A 13,381-nucleotide genomic window follows, 5' to 3' on the forward strand; every position below is an offset into this window, starting at 1 on the left:
TCCCAGCTGAACTTATAGAAAAACTAGCAGAGTACCCGTCCTTCGTACGGGGTTGGTATATAATTTTAAAATGCTTGTTGCATTTATACTTATGCTTTACGTCTGCTTGATTGCAATTACGTCCCCAATTGCAAACTCAAAGCTTGAGTATAACTGCAATAAGCAATTTAAACTTATATGCCAACCCCGTACGAAGGACGGGTACTCTGCTAGTTTATAATATTAGTAAGATGTGAAAGTTTGTTTGAAGATCAATCACGCATAAACCACTGGACGCATTGGGCTGAAATTTGGCATGATGATAGCGCTCACATTCCCGACTAACAGATAGGCATATTCTTATCTCGAAAATCCTTTCGGGCTCCACCCCAGTGGCTCTGAAGTTCCCCCTGTTAACCTTATGAGTATTCATATTTAAAGAAATTAAAGAATTTAGTCAGCTGTTTCGACTAAAAGGTTGGTTCTATGATATGCAAAAGCATTAAAAAGTTATAAGATTTACCAACAGGGTGCGGCACTATTATTCTTTTTGCATTTATGAAAAAAGCTAATTTGAACTAAGCAGCAACACAAAACTGTGATACGCAATGAGAACTGTCAAAGTAGGATCGTTTACAGTTATGTTTATGTTTTTAATGTGATAAATAATTTGTGATTTTTTGCGAATTTTTAATAGTTTTTTTATTGTTTAGGGAAGTGTTAGAATATAATGGCTATGGTAGATGTGTAATACCATAGTATACCGTAAATTTAAAGATGCAAATTTTTATCAAACTGTGTCCTCCCAACAAAGTTTGATAAAATTTGCCTCTTTAAATTGACAGTATACTATGGTACTACACATCTACCATAGCCACAATGTTCAACCTCTTCACCTAAACAATAAAGAAAAATAAAGTATTACAAATTTTTTAAAAATCACAAATTATTCATGACATTAAAAACATTCATTCATATACATCTACATTTTTACGAAAAGTGTTTTTTAGCGAATTTCCCATATAGGGAATAAGCTATTACCGTAGTACTCATGGTAAGACCTGGACCCGGGACCGATTTACTTTTTCGTTTTGAGGTTCCTAGAGGCCAAAAACACCATCCGTTCAAATTCATATATATATATATTTATATATGTGTCCGTTAGCGCGATAACTCGAACAAAACTCATCTGATTTTGATGAAATTTGGAACAAACATGTAAACCAACGTTTATTCGAACGAGTTCGCGAACCAGCATGATCGGACTATGGGAACAGGTGTTTATGGGGGGTTTTATGGGGTAAAAATTGGTTTTTCCCATTTTTAACCCTAAAAACTTAAAATTTAACATTTTCTTTCCAAACCATTTTGTAGAGCTTAAAAAAACAAATAATTTAGTATGTTGAAGCGTTGTTATGCGCCTAATGGTTACGGAGAAAATTCCAAAAAACTGTATATTTAAAATTCCCATGTTATTCTTATGGAGAATAAATAAACTGTTGTAGTTTGCTTGTTTATGAATATATTTTGATCAAATTTGGAAAATGCATTCATTTCATTCTAAACTATTAACATTTTACAAAAAAAAAACAGATTTTACCCTCCCTGTTGCAGCAAACCTAAGTACTCGTTAAATTAATGTTATTTAAATAGGGAATAAATGTGATATTTTTAAGGAGACATTTTTGTATAAATCCAATCAAGCAAATGGAAATTCGCTTAGTCTGCAGGTTTGCTGCGGCGGGGGTATTTGACCTTTGAGGAGATCAATATGATAAAGTAAACCTGTCCCTGTTCTAGGTCTTGCTATTGTCATTTACAAGCTGCTCCCTTATAGATAGATTCGCTAAAAGGTTTAATACGTTATGTCAAAATATGTTAATGTCGGTTTATTTTCACGATTTCTCAAGCGTATATCACTAAACTTTCCAATCAAACAGAAGTCGTAAAATGTCAGTTAAACATGTGCGACTTCATTGACTCCTTTCATTGATTGTTCTCTTTAATCGCTGATTGGTTCGTATCAAACAGTGGATGCGGTCAGATTCTATTTTGAGCGCCGCGCAACCGAACAAAATGACGCAATCTCCACTCCAGCCATTCAGTGGCCGCGCAAGACTTAGGCTAACTACTGTTAGACTGAATCTTAATAGGAACAATAGAAAAAATTTGAAATGAAACATGGAATGTAATTACGTAATATTATACGGAATAATATACGCAATACGTAATAACGCATCAAGTGAAATGTACGGTAAATTTGAGCGTAAATCTTATGAGCTTTGATTGATGTGAACTATTTGCATACAGAGTCAAAGAGGCTATTTCAGTAGTAGTGATGAAACTATATTGCAGAACATCCATTATAAAATGGTTAACGGTGGTAGATCATTCTTACTGTTTGTCATTTTGCGATTAAAAAATCATATCAAGTTTGGTTGGTTTTCATTTTACGGCTCAATTTTTCCATAGGAGTTGTTTCAGTAGAGTGATTTAGTATCTTTTTGAGGATTCTAGACCATTTAAAAATCAACTAATATTTTGTAAATGATTTAAAATACGCGACTATCAGTGAATAAAAGATACTAGAGGTCGTCCAGTGGTCGAAACTCGACCAAAAATATGTAATGTGCAGACTTCTCTATTTTCACGCTGAAAATAAAACATGTGACGGGAATTTCTTCCATTTGTTTTGGTTTTCTGTTTATATTTCGTGGTTATTTCGTAACCAGCATGGCAACCCATAAGAACCACGTTAATTTTATTATTATTTTAAATTAATTTTTTTGTGCTTATTTTTGAGCCTATTTTAATTTATAAAGGGATTCTGCACATCTGCAGGAAAAGACCTTTCTAACGGTATGCGTAGATTTTCCCTGCGATGCATACGAACTGAGAAAAAAGGTTTTAAAGATATATGGAACAAAACCGTTAACATCGCAGTAGCCTGGTACCGCACCGTCTCCAAGTGTACGAAACAAACATTTAAGAGTTATTAGGTAAATAACAAAATGAACTTAGCAAAAAAACCATTTCTTGGTTGATCAAAGCATGCAAAATGATTAATATGCGTTTATTTGTTTTACTGTGGTCAACTGTAAGACAAAAACATCGCCATAGAAATGTGCTGAAACTTCTTCAAGCTAAATGAAAATACGGAAGGGCTACAACTATTTGAACGAAATACTTATGATGATGGAAATTCAAGTAACATTTTTAAAATGACCTTTCAAGCTCATCCAATCTCGTCCCAATCAAAGGAGGAGGAAATCAGGAATCAGGTAATCAGTACCTGTATAATATGTTTTGCATCCTGTTTATCAGTCTGATGGTTTATTGTTTGGTCGATTGTAATGTTAAAAGTCTCTCATTGAGATTAATATTCACTCGCTCGGCACTGTACAAACTGGTCCTGATACTCCGATGGAAATTCAACATAGACACTGCATATATGATTATAGTTTCAGTTTATGGTAAAAAAACACACCCAAGCCACCCGCGCGAAAACATAATAGAGGCGCTCCTACATCCTACGCGCACCCACACAACGTCAAAAATATACCCCCGCCGCAGCAAACCTGCCGTCTAAGCGAATTTCCATTTGGCTGAATTGATTTTCAATTGATCTATTTAAATAACATTAGGTTTAACGAGTACCTAGGTTTGCTGCTACAAGGAAACTAATAAAGTGTGTGTTTTAAGTAAAATAATTATTTCTTAGTATAAAATGAATATATTTGCCAAGTTTGATCAAAAGATATCCATAAACAAGCAAACTAAAAAATTTTACAATATTCTCCATAAGAATAACATGGGAATTTTTAATTTACCATTTTTTTTGTTTTCTCCGTAACCAATAACTGTACAAAAACACTTTGATATACTGAATTGTTTGTTTTTTTAAGCTCTTTAAGAAGGTTTGCATAAAAATTGGGAAATTTTGATTTTTGAGGGTCAAAAATGAGAAAAACCAATTTTTACCCCATAAAACCCTGTTCCCATAGTCCGATCATGCTGGATCGCGAACTCATTCAAGTTTATCACGCCTTACACCTTCAAACCAAATTTCATCAAAATCGGATAAAAATTACTCAAGTTATCGTGTTCACGGACACATATATATATAAATCTATATATATATATATACATATATAAAAATTCGAACAAATGGTGTTTTTGGCCTCTGGGGACATCAAAATGAAAAAGTAAATCGGTCCCGGGCCTAAGCCTTACCATGAGACCTACGGTAATAGCTACTTCCCTATAGGGAAATTCGCTAACAGCTGTGGCTTTGTTAAACAGCCGTGCGCTGCATGGGACCAAACAAATCTTCGAACATTCATTCAAATAGTTGTAGCCCTTCCGTATTTTCATTTAGCTTGAAGAAGGTTCAGCACATTTCTATGGCGATGTTTTAGTCCAAACGATGTATCTGAATACAAATTAACTTTATCTTGCTTAACAATACTAAAATTAAACCGAGTTACTGTACTAGAATACAGTTTTTTGACAAACTTTTAAAATTGGTTTGAAAAAAATAACTGGCTATAAATTGGTTTATACATTTCTAAAACATCTTAAACTATTGATGCGTCACGATTTAAATGCCAATTTATCAGCATTTTAAATGTCTCAATCATCAATTAATTATTCCAAGAAGTTTAATATGGAAAACGACCCTCTAGATAGGCTACATTGATTTGAGAACGTTTATATTTTTACCACTATTTCTGATTATTTATATGTAATAAATAATCAGAAATAGTGGCACCATTATTCATGGTGTGTTGAGTTTGATTGAACATGTACCGACATCCGGGTTGCTAGAAGCAATTAGTTTACAACAGCCCATTTTGTAGAACATCCACCCAGGCCAATACCGTGAAGTCTATATGGTGTGCAGTAATTAAGTACTGTATACACATGGCTAGTGAGCGATGACAGACTATTGAAACCTACCAATCTATAGACTTTTTGTGAAAAAATGTACTAAACCAAATATGTGCTTTTAATGTACACGTGGGCGTTAACCCAAATAGATTGGTTTGAAGATCATATATCTGGTTCAGGTTTAACGTTGTTTAGTATGTATGGTTTAGTAATGTCCGTGTGAACAAATGAATTATAAAGAAGAATTCGTTAATTTAGGCATATCGCGAAATCGTTTAACTTAGAACGAATTTCCCTATAGGGAAGTAGCTTTTACCGTAGGTGGCACGGTAAGACCTAGACCCGGGACCGTTATACTTTTTCATTTGGATGTCCCTAGAGGCCAAAAACACAATTAGTTAAAAAAAATTTTATATGTACGTCCGTACACGTGATAACTTGAGTAGTTTTTGTCCGATTTTAATGAAATTTGGCTTGAAGGTGTAGGGCGGGATAAACTTGGATGAGTTCGTGAACCAGCATTATCGGACGGAAGGTATGGGGGTTTAGTGAGTGGGAGAAAATTTCGCGCCGTTCCGGCCAAACCTCGTATGCGGGGTTGGTTCGGCAGATTGGCCACAACCTAAACCCCAACTCTCACTTGTTAGCTGCGGAGAGCTACCTTCTGCCACTGGGTGTTGGTCCACCTACAGAACCAAGTGAGGGGGGCCCTAGACTAAGGTGTAATGCGATCCGTGCCAAGAGTCTTGTGGCACTGGGGGCCTAATATTCAGTGTCTTAACGGAGCCTTCTGGGAACCAGGGGTAACCCAGTCGTACACACCCCTTACCTCTCTAATCGGGTCACTGGGGAGGTGGACTTAAATACCCGGTATTCGTGAGAACAATGTAGACAGTCTGGCCCAAATGGAGGAGGAAGGTCTACTGAAATCTGACGATGACGACAAGCTCGCAGAAACCGGAAAGGAACGAAAAACGACTTTCCAGGGGCGAGTCGCAAAGATGGAGGATAGCGGATGCTTTAGCCAAAGGCGAAAAGGTGCTATCCAGAAGTGAGAGGAGGCTGGTGTGGGCTGCCAAGCACCCTAACTCTGCTGCCTGCAAAGCCAGTTCCTCCGGGAACTAGGATGCTGGGAAAAAGCAGAGCAAGGGTGGTACCCCCAAAGCTGACTCTAATGAAGCCTCCAGGAAGAAAGGTGGAGGCTGTGCTAACGCAGCCACAAAGGATTGGCTGGTCAAGCAAGTTCAGGAGCTGAGACCTTTCAGGGAAATCTCGCTACGGCTTGCCCCAGCCAGAGACCTTGTGAAAGCTGTGAAGGTATATTTATGTGCCCAGCCCTACAAGGTCTGCGTATGAGATCCCTCGTACGAAAAACGACTTTCCAGGGGTGAGTTGCAAAGACGGAGGATAGCGGATGCTTTAGCCAAAGGCGAAAAGGTGCTATCCAGAAGTGAGAGGAGGCTGGTGTGGGCTGCCAAGCACCCTAACTCTGCTGCCTGCAAAGCCAGTTCCTCCGGGAACTAGGATGTTGGGAAAAAGCAGGGCAAGGGTGGTACCCCCAAAGCTGACTCTAATGAAGCCTCCAGGAAGAAAGGTGGAGGCTGTGCTGACGCAGCCACAAAGGATTGGCTGGTCAAGCAAGTTCAGGAGCTGAGTCCTTTCAGGGAAATCTCGCTACGGCTTGCCCCACCCAGAGACCTTGTGAAAGCTGTGAAGGTATATTTAGGTGCCCAGCCCTACAAGGTCTGCGTATGAGATCCCTTGGCCTATTGATGGGAGATCAAAGGGACGAACAGGTCACCATAGTCAAGAGGCTCTCACGGTTCACCAAGGACCTGGGATTTGACGGAGAATGAGGACCTGTGAACGAGGGTGCACAATAAGCTGTTCTAGCTGCGATGCAATCCCATGGTAACTTGTAAGCCTGGCCCTCTGTTAAAAAAAAAAAAAAGCATTATCGGACCATGGGAACGGGGTTTAACGGGGGTTTTTATGGGGTAAAATGGGTTTTTCTCATTTTTTACCCTTAAAACACAAAATTTATCAATTTTTCTCCAGACCTTTTTAAAGAGCTTAAAAAACAAATAATTTAGTATAAGAAAGTGTTTTTGTACGGTGAATGGTTACGGAGAAAATAAAAAAATGTGCTTATTTAAAATGCCCATGTTATTATTATGGAGAATATTATAATATGTTGTACAGTAGTTGGCTTGTTTATGGATATATTTTGATCAAACTTGGCAGATTTATTTATTTCATACTAAGCTATTGATATTTTAATAAAAAAAAACACACACATTATTATAAGACCATAGTTCCCTGTAGCAGCTAACCTAGGTACTCGTTACATAAATGTTAATTTAATAGATGAATTGAAAATCAACCCGGGCAAATGGAAATTCGCTTAGTCGGCAGGTTTGCTGCAGAGGGGGTATTTGGTGTACAGATAGTTTTACGACTGTAACACGATTAATCATTAAGTGGTTTTTGGGCAAAAATCAAACTATGACCATGAGTGCAACAGTTAGTATTTTTAACTGCCAATTCAATAATACTAAAACTATTACCCGCATTGATAGTTGCCACATCCATGGAAAACTTTTTTCGTCCTCTCACTCTGTATTCTAAAATAGCCTATTTCCATACAGCTGAGATCTTCGAAAATCTTCAATTTCCACACACCAAAAACAAATAGTGATCAGCTGACTTTTCCTGACATAAACATTACTTTGGCCACACCAACAATACTTTACATGACATCAACAAAGTTACAACCACAACTAACTGAGGTCCCCGGTTAGTTGATGTTCAATCAGCTTAATTTGTGTTGAGGTGAAAAAATGAATAGATTAGAAAATTCAGACTTTTTTTTAAAGTTTGTTAAAGTAGTTTTTTTCCACGTGATAAAAAGTATCGTTCAATATTCGTCACGAAAATCCCATTTCGTGACTAGTAGGGAAATTAAAATATACTATTAATTATGTACCTATCTAAATAAACAGATATATGGCAAAAAAAAAAAAAATAGAAAACTGATGCAATCATAGTATGCTTGTATTGTTCAGTTGAATACATTCGAGTTTTTTTTTTGTTTTTTTTTTTACATTTACACGAAATAAGCAATAATAAGTATGACGATTGTGTTCCCTAAAAAACGTGATTGATGAATTCGTTTAACACAATATTTCCTACCTTTCTTTTTATCGGCTTTAGGTTGCCCAAAAAGTTTTTTAGGAGTCTTATAATTGTTTGTTCATGAGTTTGTTTCATACCAAAGCCACTTTCACTATATGGGAGAATGAGTTCATATAATTAGTCTATCATGTTACGGAAAGAGTCAATATTTATTACCAACCACTAATTCCATCTGCTTTAGGAAAATCATTCAGATTGTATCCGGATTTATAAGTAAATCTTCATCTTTTTTTTTATAAAAATATCTGATTCTCCAGAAAGCAGTAACATTCTTACTTCAATCTCAGCAATTTTAAATCCTTCTCTTGCCACATCGACCCATGTATTTAATCATCCTGTTCTTACTTGATAATTCATTAACTTATGGGGTAGTTTTGCCTTGGCCATATAGATCACATAAAGCTGTGCATGTATTTCGTGGATTGGAATGAACCATAATTGTAGGAAATTTTATCACAAATCTTGAACATTTGCGGATACAAATCCATAACCTAGTCCAGCATTGGTAGGTAACAAATTATGCAAATGCGATGAGATGTGATGACACTGTTGTGTTTCCGAATGTTTTGTATGTAGTGAGGTTCAGATGCGTTGTTCAACCTAGCTACATGTGTACATCAAAGTAAAAACTGTGTACACTTTTTTTTAAATACCTGAATTGACATTAGTTCACCTACTTTACCAAAACCATAGACTCCGTAGTTAGTCTATTCCAAAACTTGAACACAGCTCTCATCCTCAACGTACTCATCTATGACACAATTTTCAACCCGATTATCAAAAACTGTTATACCAATAAATGAATCTCAGGTGTTCTTTCTTGAATTTAAAAATAAATGGTGATTGAAAGTTGGAAAAAAAGGCAAGTGCCAACCTTACAATATGTATAAGCTAACCCAATAAGGAATAGGGATTCCTTTGAAATTGATAAGTCACACTTATTTCATAATTTAAAATTTTCTAAGAGCAATAAAGCATAGATTTTTGAACAAAACATTTAAAACGTATCATAAATTCATCATTTTGTTGAAACTATAAAAAACTTGCCATGCAGTGGAGAATCCATTTAAAATAAAAAATAATAATGTAAACATTTAATTTTGACAGTTTCAGTAGACCTTTGAATACAATTTTATTATTAACAGCTGGTTCATTAAAAGTAGTGTAAAATTATCCATATGGTCGAAATGTAAACAAAATTGCAGAGTGAACTTTAAAGGCCTCTGGGGCAGAGCCCCAAGGAAATTTACATTGTTTCTCTTTTGAGGGCTCACCTACAGACCAATACCTTTCTTTAGACACCCCTACCAAGTTTCTACGCCCAGCCGTTCTCTCAAATTAGCTGTGACAAAAACCTCGTTTTCCTCCATAAGAATAACATGGGATGGGAATTTAAAGGCCACTGGGGCAGAGCCCCGAGGGAATTCTCCATGTTTCTCTTTTGATGGCTCATCTACAAACCAGGACCTTTCTTTAGACACCTCTACCGAGTTTCTACGCCCAGCCGTTCTCTCAAAATAGCTGTCACAAAGAAAAACAGTTTCAAATTAATATATATATATATATATATATCTTTGGATAAAACCCGTCTGAGCTTTTGGTGGTAATTTAAAATCATCGTATTCTTGAGGATTCTTGATCTCCTTCTTTATGCCATCAATATTTCCGGGCCTAATCCAAACAAAGTTTAAGCATTCCAAAACATTGATTGTAAATAAAAAGCTACCAAGATGAATTAAAACTTGTTAAAAATTGATTTTCCTACCCTTTCCTATAAAAGTTGAGCAGTAAAATAATTTGCATATCCTTTTTTTAAGACTCGTGTACAGAGCCTCGACTTGTATACATCGATGGTGTTACTTATGTCGGTGGTCTACTAATCTTACTCATTTCCTATGATCAATGACAACATCAGAGTATATAAAATGACCTCATAGTTCTATAGAGCATTTTTATATTTAACCAGCAGCTGTTAGTTAAAAGAAAATTATATTGCACTAAAACAAACAGAAGATTACAAAGATTTAATAAAAAAATCATTTGAATATCAGTATTTTACTATGTATATCTAAATAATCTGTCATCCTCTTATCGAAGGATTGAACGTATCAACGATTAGCATTAGGCCTACACATAGTATGAATAAGTCAACCCTTAGTATGTCTTTTAATTTTATCCAAATGCTGAATTTGAGTTACAAACGCTGAATGTTTACAGCTGTTATGTTAAACAAATTATATTAAACCAAAAGCTAGTTTAGAATCCCAGCGTCGGCTGCTAGACTTTTCAAAAATTAAAACTTAATTTTAAATAACTGGGACCCTAAACTAAAATTATGGCTTCGACATTCCCTAGTTCTCAAAATTATCTTTCTTTCAACACAAAAATCATGAAAATCCGTCGAGGGGTTGATTCAGAATCGTGAAATAAAAAAAACCCCTGTTACGTTTTAATATTATAGATAGATAGATAGATTATGACCGGGGAATTACCTACTTAAATTGATTTGTACAAACGTGATCATGGGCAATTGTTATACCCTTATTTTTGAAGGGTTGATATTTATACAAAACTACCTTGGACCCCTATTATGTAGTCCTATATTAGTTTTGCATGACTGAGTGTCCACATTGTGTTCAGTGTAAGAGTAATGCAACACATTTTTCGCAAAGCTGTGTACAAATTTACAAACTAAACAAGTGATTTTAAAAATGTGTCTTAAATATGTCATCTTATATAGATTAAATGGCACAAATACAAAAAAAATCAATCTAATTACTAGTATTATAGAAGTAGACTGCATACTATTGTAAAATTATAAATAAATAAGCTTAAATATGTTACCGGTAATTTACCTGTAGAAAAATGCAATACCGACAGCCAAAGCTGCGAAAATGGCGCACACACAGACAGACGGGTCCAACACTGCCATCGCTAGACACTATAGACTATAGAGCTGAGGGCACTGTGGGGACTCGAGAGTCGTGTGCTCTCCAGCAACGATCGGCTATCGATAATCGCGAGTGAACGTTCTCGATAGCAACCGGATTGATCAATAACAAATTGTCCCTAGAAAACCTACAAATCCAACAAAGTTGGTATATTTTTGAGATTTATCAAAGATATGTAATCTAACTTTGGGTCATAAAAATCTGTAACTAAAAAAAATCTGGGCTATGTTGATTGCATGGAAAACAAGTTATTTATATTTATGTATTGTTTAATATAACTCAACAATTTAAAACAATCATTTGGACACATGTTAGACGCAAAGAAGCGTGTCGGAAGTGTATTGCTAGGGTGTAGTTAAAGAGATCATAATCTCATGACGGTTAATTCGTTTCTCATTAAAAAGTACAAGTTTTCTATTTTAAATCTATGTTGATAATAAAGGGTTGTCATTGAAAACTATAATATTTAAAATAGTAAAATGTAACTGTGTCAAAAAAGTCCTCAACAGTTCGTATTATAATGAGACGATTATACATCGGCTAATAGCACAAATTAATAAGTTGTGTAATATTTTCAACTATTTAAACATTTAAAATAGGCCAACTCAACTGTCGCTTTGTTGTATTTTACCAGGCGTTTTTTAGATTAATTCAATCCCCCTTTTTGAAACAAATAACGATCTTATAACAATTGAATTTGTTAAACTATCGACCCATCGCTCCAGGACAGGAGTAACGGGCATTCAGCCAAACTTCTGGAGGCAGTGCTAGACTGTTTCTAAGTTAAATATAACTTTGCCGCACCCTAGTTAATTGTCCCTCTTCTACACCTAATACTTCAAAGAATCTCAATAATTATAACCTCTTTCCCTTTTATGATTGCTGTCATGAGTTAAAGCACAATTAGTAATATAATAGTCAATGGATATATATATATATTCATTTTACCGGAAGTTTGTCACAGAGAGAATGATGTATTTTTAAGAGCTGTTAGTGGTCTTTCCTTATCTTATACAGGGTGTTTTTTTTAAGTGTGCCACCATTGGGATCTCAGTAACTAATGCTTTTACAGCAAACTTTAAATGGGGAACATTCCCTTGTTTTAAAAGAAGCTCAAAAATAATTAAATAAAATTTTTGTAAATGGCCGCCATTTTCCAATATGGCGGCAAACTTCATTTTTTCTTATGGAACACCCTATATTTTATCATGTTTTCGGATAGAACATGCAATTTAAAAACCTTTTTATTCTTGACTTTTTTTCGATAAACTCACTCGTTTAGGAGCTACAGAGAGGTAAAGGTTTAATTTAGTTAGGTTTTCATAACAGCTGTTATTACTCTATCGACCATTTCCATTTCCAGCTGTTTACTAGCATTGTTGGAATAGCATTGGTTTTGTTGTAACCTGCAAACTTGCAGTCTGAGAATAGTTGTCGTTCACCGTGCCATTTATTTATAATTTCTTGTGGTTTTTAACTTGAATAGTTTTATTAGTTTTATTTTTTTATTACGCTTATTGTGAAAGCTTTCTTACTATGGAATTTACAAACAATGAAAAACTTGACATGGTCGAAGTGTATTTTCTGTGTAACAGAAACTGTAGTGCAGCAAATATCGCATATCAACAGAGGTATCCTGATAGGCGAGTACCGAATCGTAGATATTTCAAAAAACTTATTTTAAACTTGGCAGCCAATGGTTCTTTTGTGAAGCCACGTCAGAGAGTAAGCACAGTTGTTACTGATGAATTTGAAATTGATGTTTTGGCATACTTTGAGGCTTTTCCTAATGCTTCTATTAGAGAAGTTGCACCCATTTTGCAAACTACAACCTCCTCAGTTTTTAAAGTAGTAAAGAAAAACAAGTACCACCCTTATAAGTATGCGACAGTTCAAGCTTTGCTGCCGGGTGATGAAAATAGGAGGCTACAGTTTTGTGGATGGTTAGCTCAGGAGGCTGTAAATACACCAGGGTATTTATCGAACATTATATGGACTGATGAAACTAACTTTTCAAATAGAGGAATGTGGAATCGGAAGAACTACCATTACTGGGCTAAAGAAAATCCATTAGTAGTGAGAGAAGGACATGACCAAGTTCGATTCTCGATAAACTGTTGGTGTGCTTAGTTAAATAATGCAGTTATAGCAGTACACTTTTATGAGGGAAATTTGACAAGACATATGTATTTGCAGATTTTAGAGAACATTTTATTGGACTCAATTGAGGATTTACCTATCAATGTAAGAAACCAGTTGGTGTACCAACAAGACGGTGCCCCAGCACATAACAGTCGGGTTGCAGTGGAGTTTTTGAACACTCACTTTCCTGGAAAGTGGATTGGTACAAATGGCCCATTACAATG

General features: G+C 35.6%; 1 protein-coding gene across 1 annotated transcript in view; it reads right to left on the reverse strand.

The window, feature by feature from the left end:
- The window catches only part of LOC128982112 (cytochrome P450 3A11-like), a 68,049-nt gene extending 57,017 nt beyond the window's left edge, over positions 1–11,032 (reverse strand). The window contains exon 1 of the mRNA XM_054401165.1: positions 10,920–11,032. Within this exon, the coding sequence (XP_054257140.1) occupies positions 10,920–10,996 (77 nt within the window). The 5' untranslated portion in view covers positions 10,997–11,032. The remainder of the gene's footprint in view (positions 1–10,919) is intronic.
- Positions 11,033–13,381: the final 2,349 nt, after the last annotated feature.

This window comes from Macrosteles quadrilineatus, unplaced genomic scaffold, assembly GCF_028750875.1.
Source record: "Macrosteles quadrilineatus isolate MER2022 unplaced genomic scaffold, UCM_ALF_1.0 Scaffold_1__1_contigs__length_201487025, whole genome shotgun sequence".
Classification (NCBI taxonomy): domain Eukaryota; kingdom Metazoa; phylum Arthropoda; class Insecta; order Hemiptera; family Cicadellidae; genus Macrosteles; species Macrosteles quadrilineatus.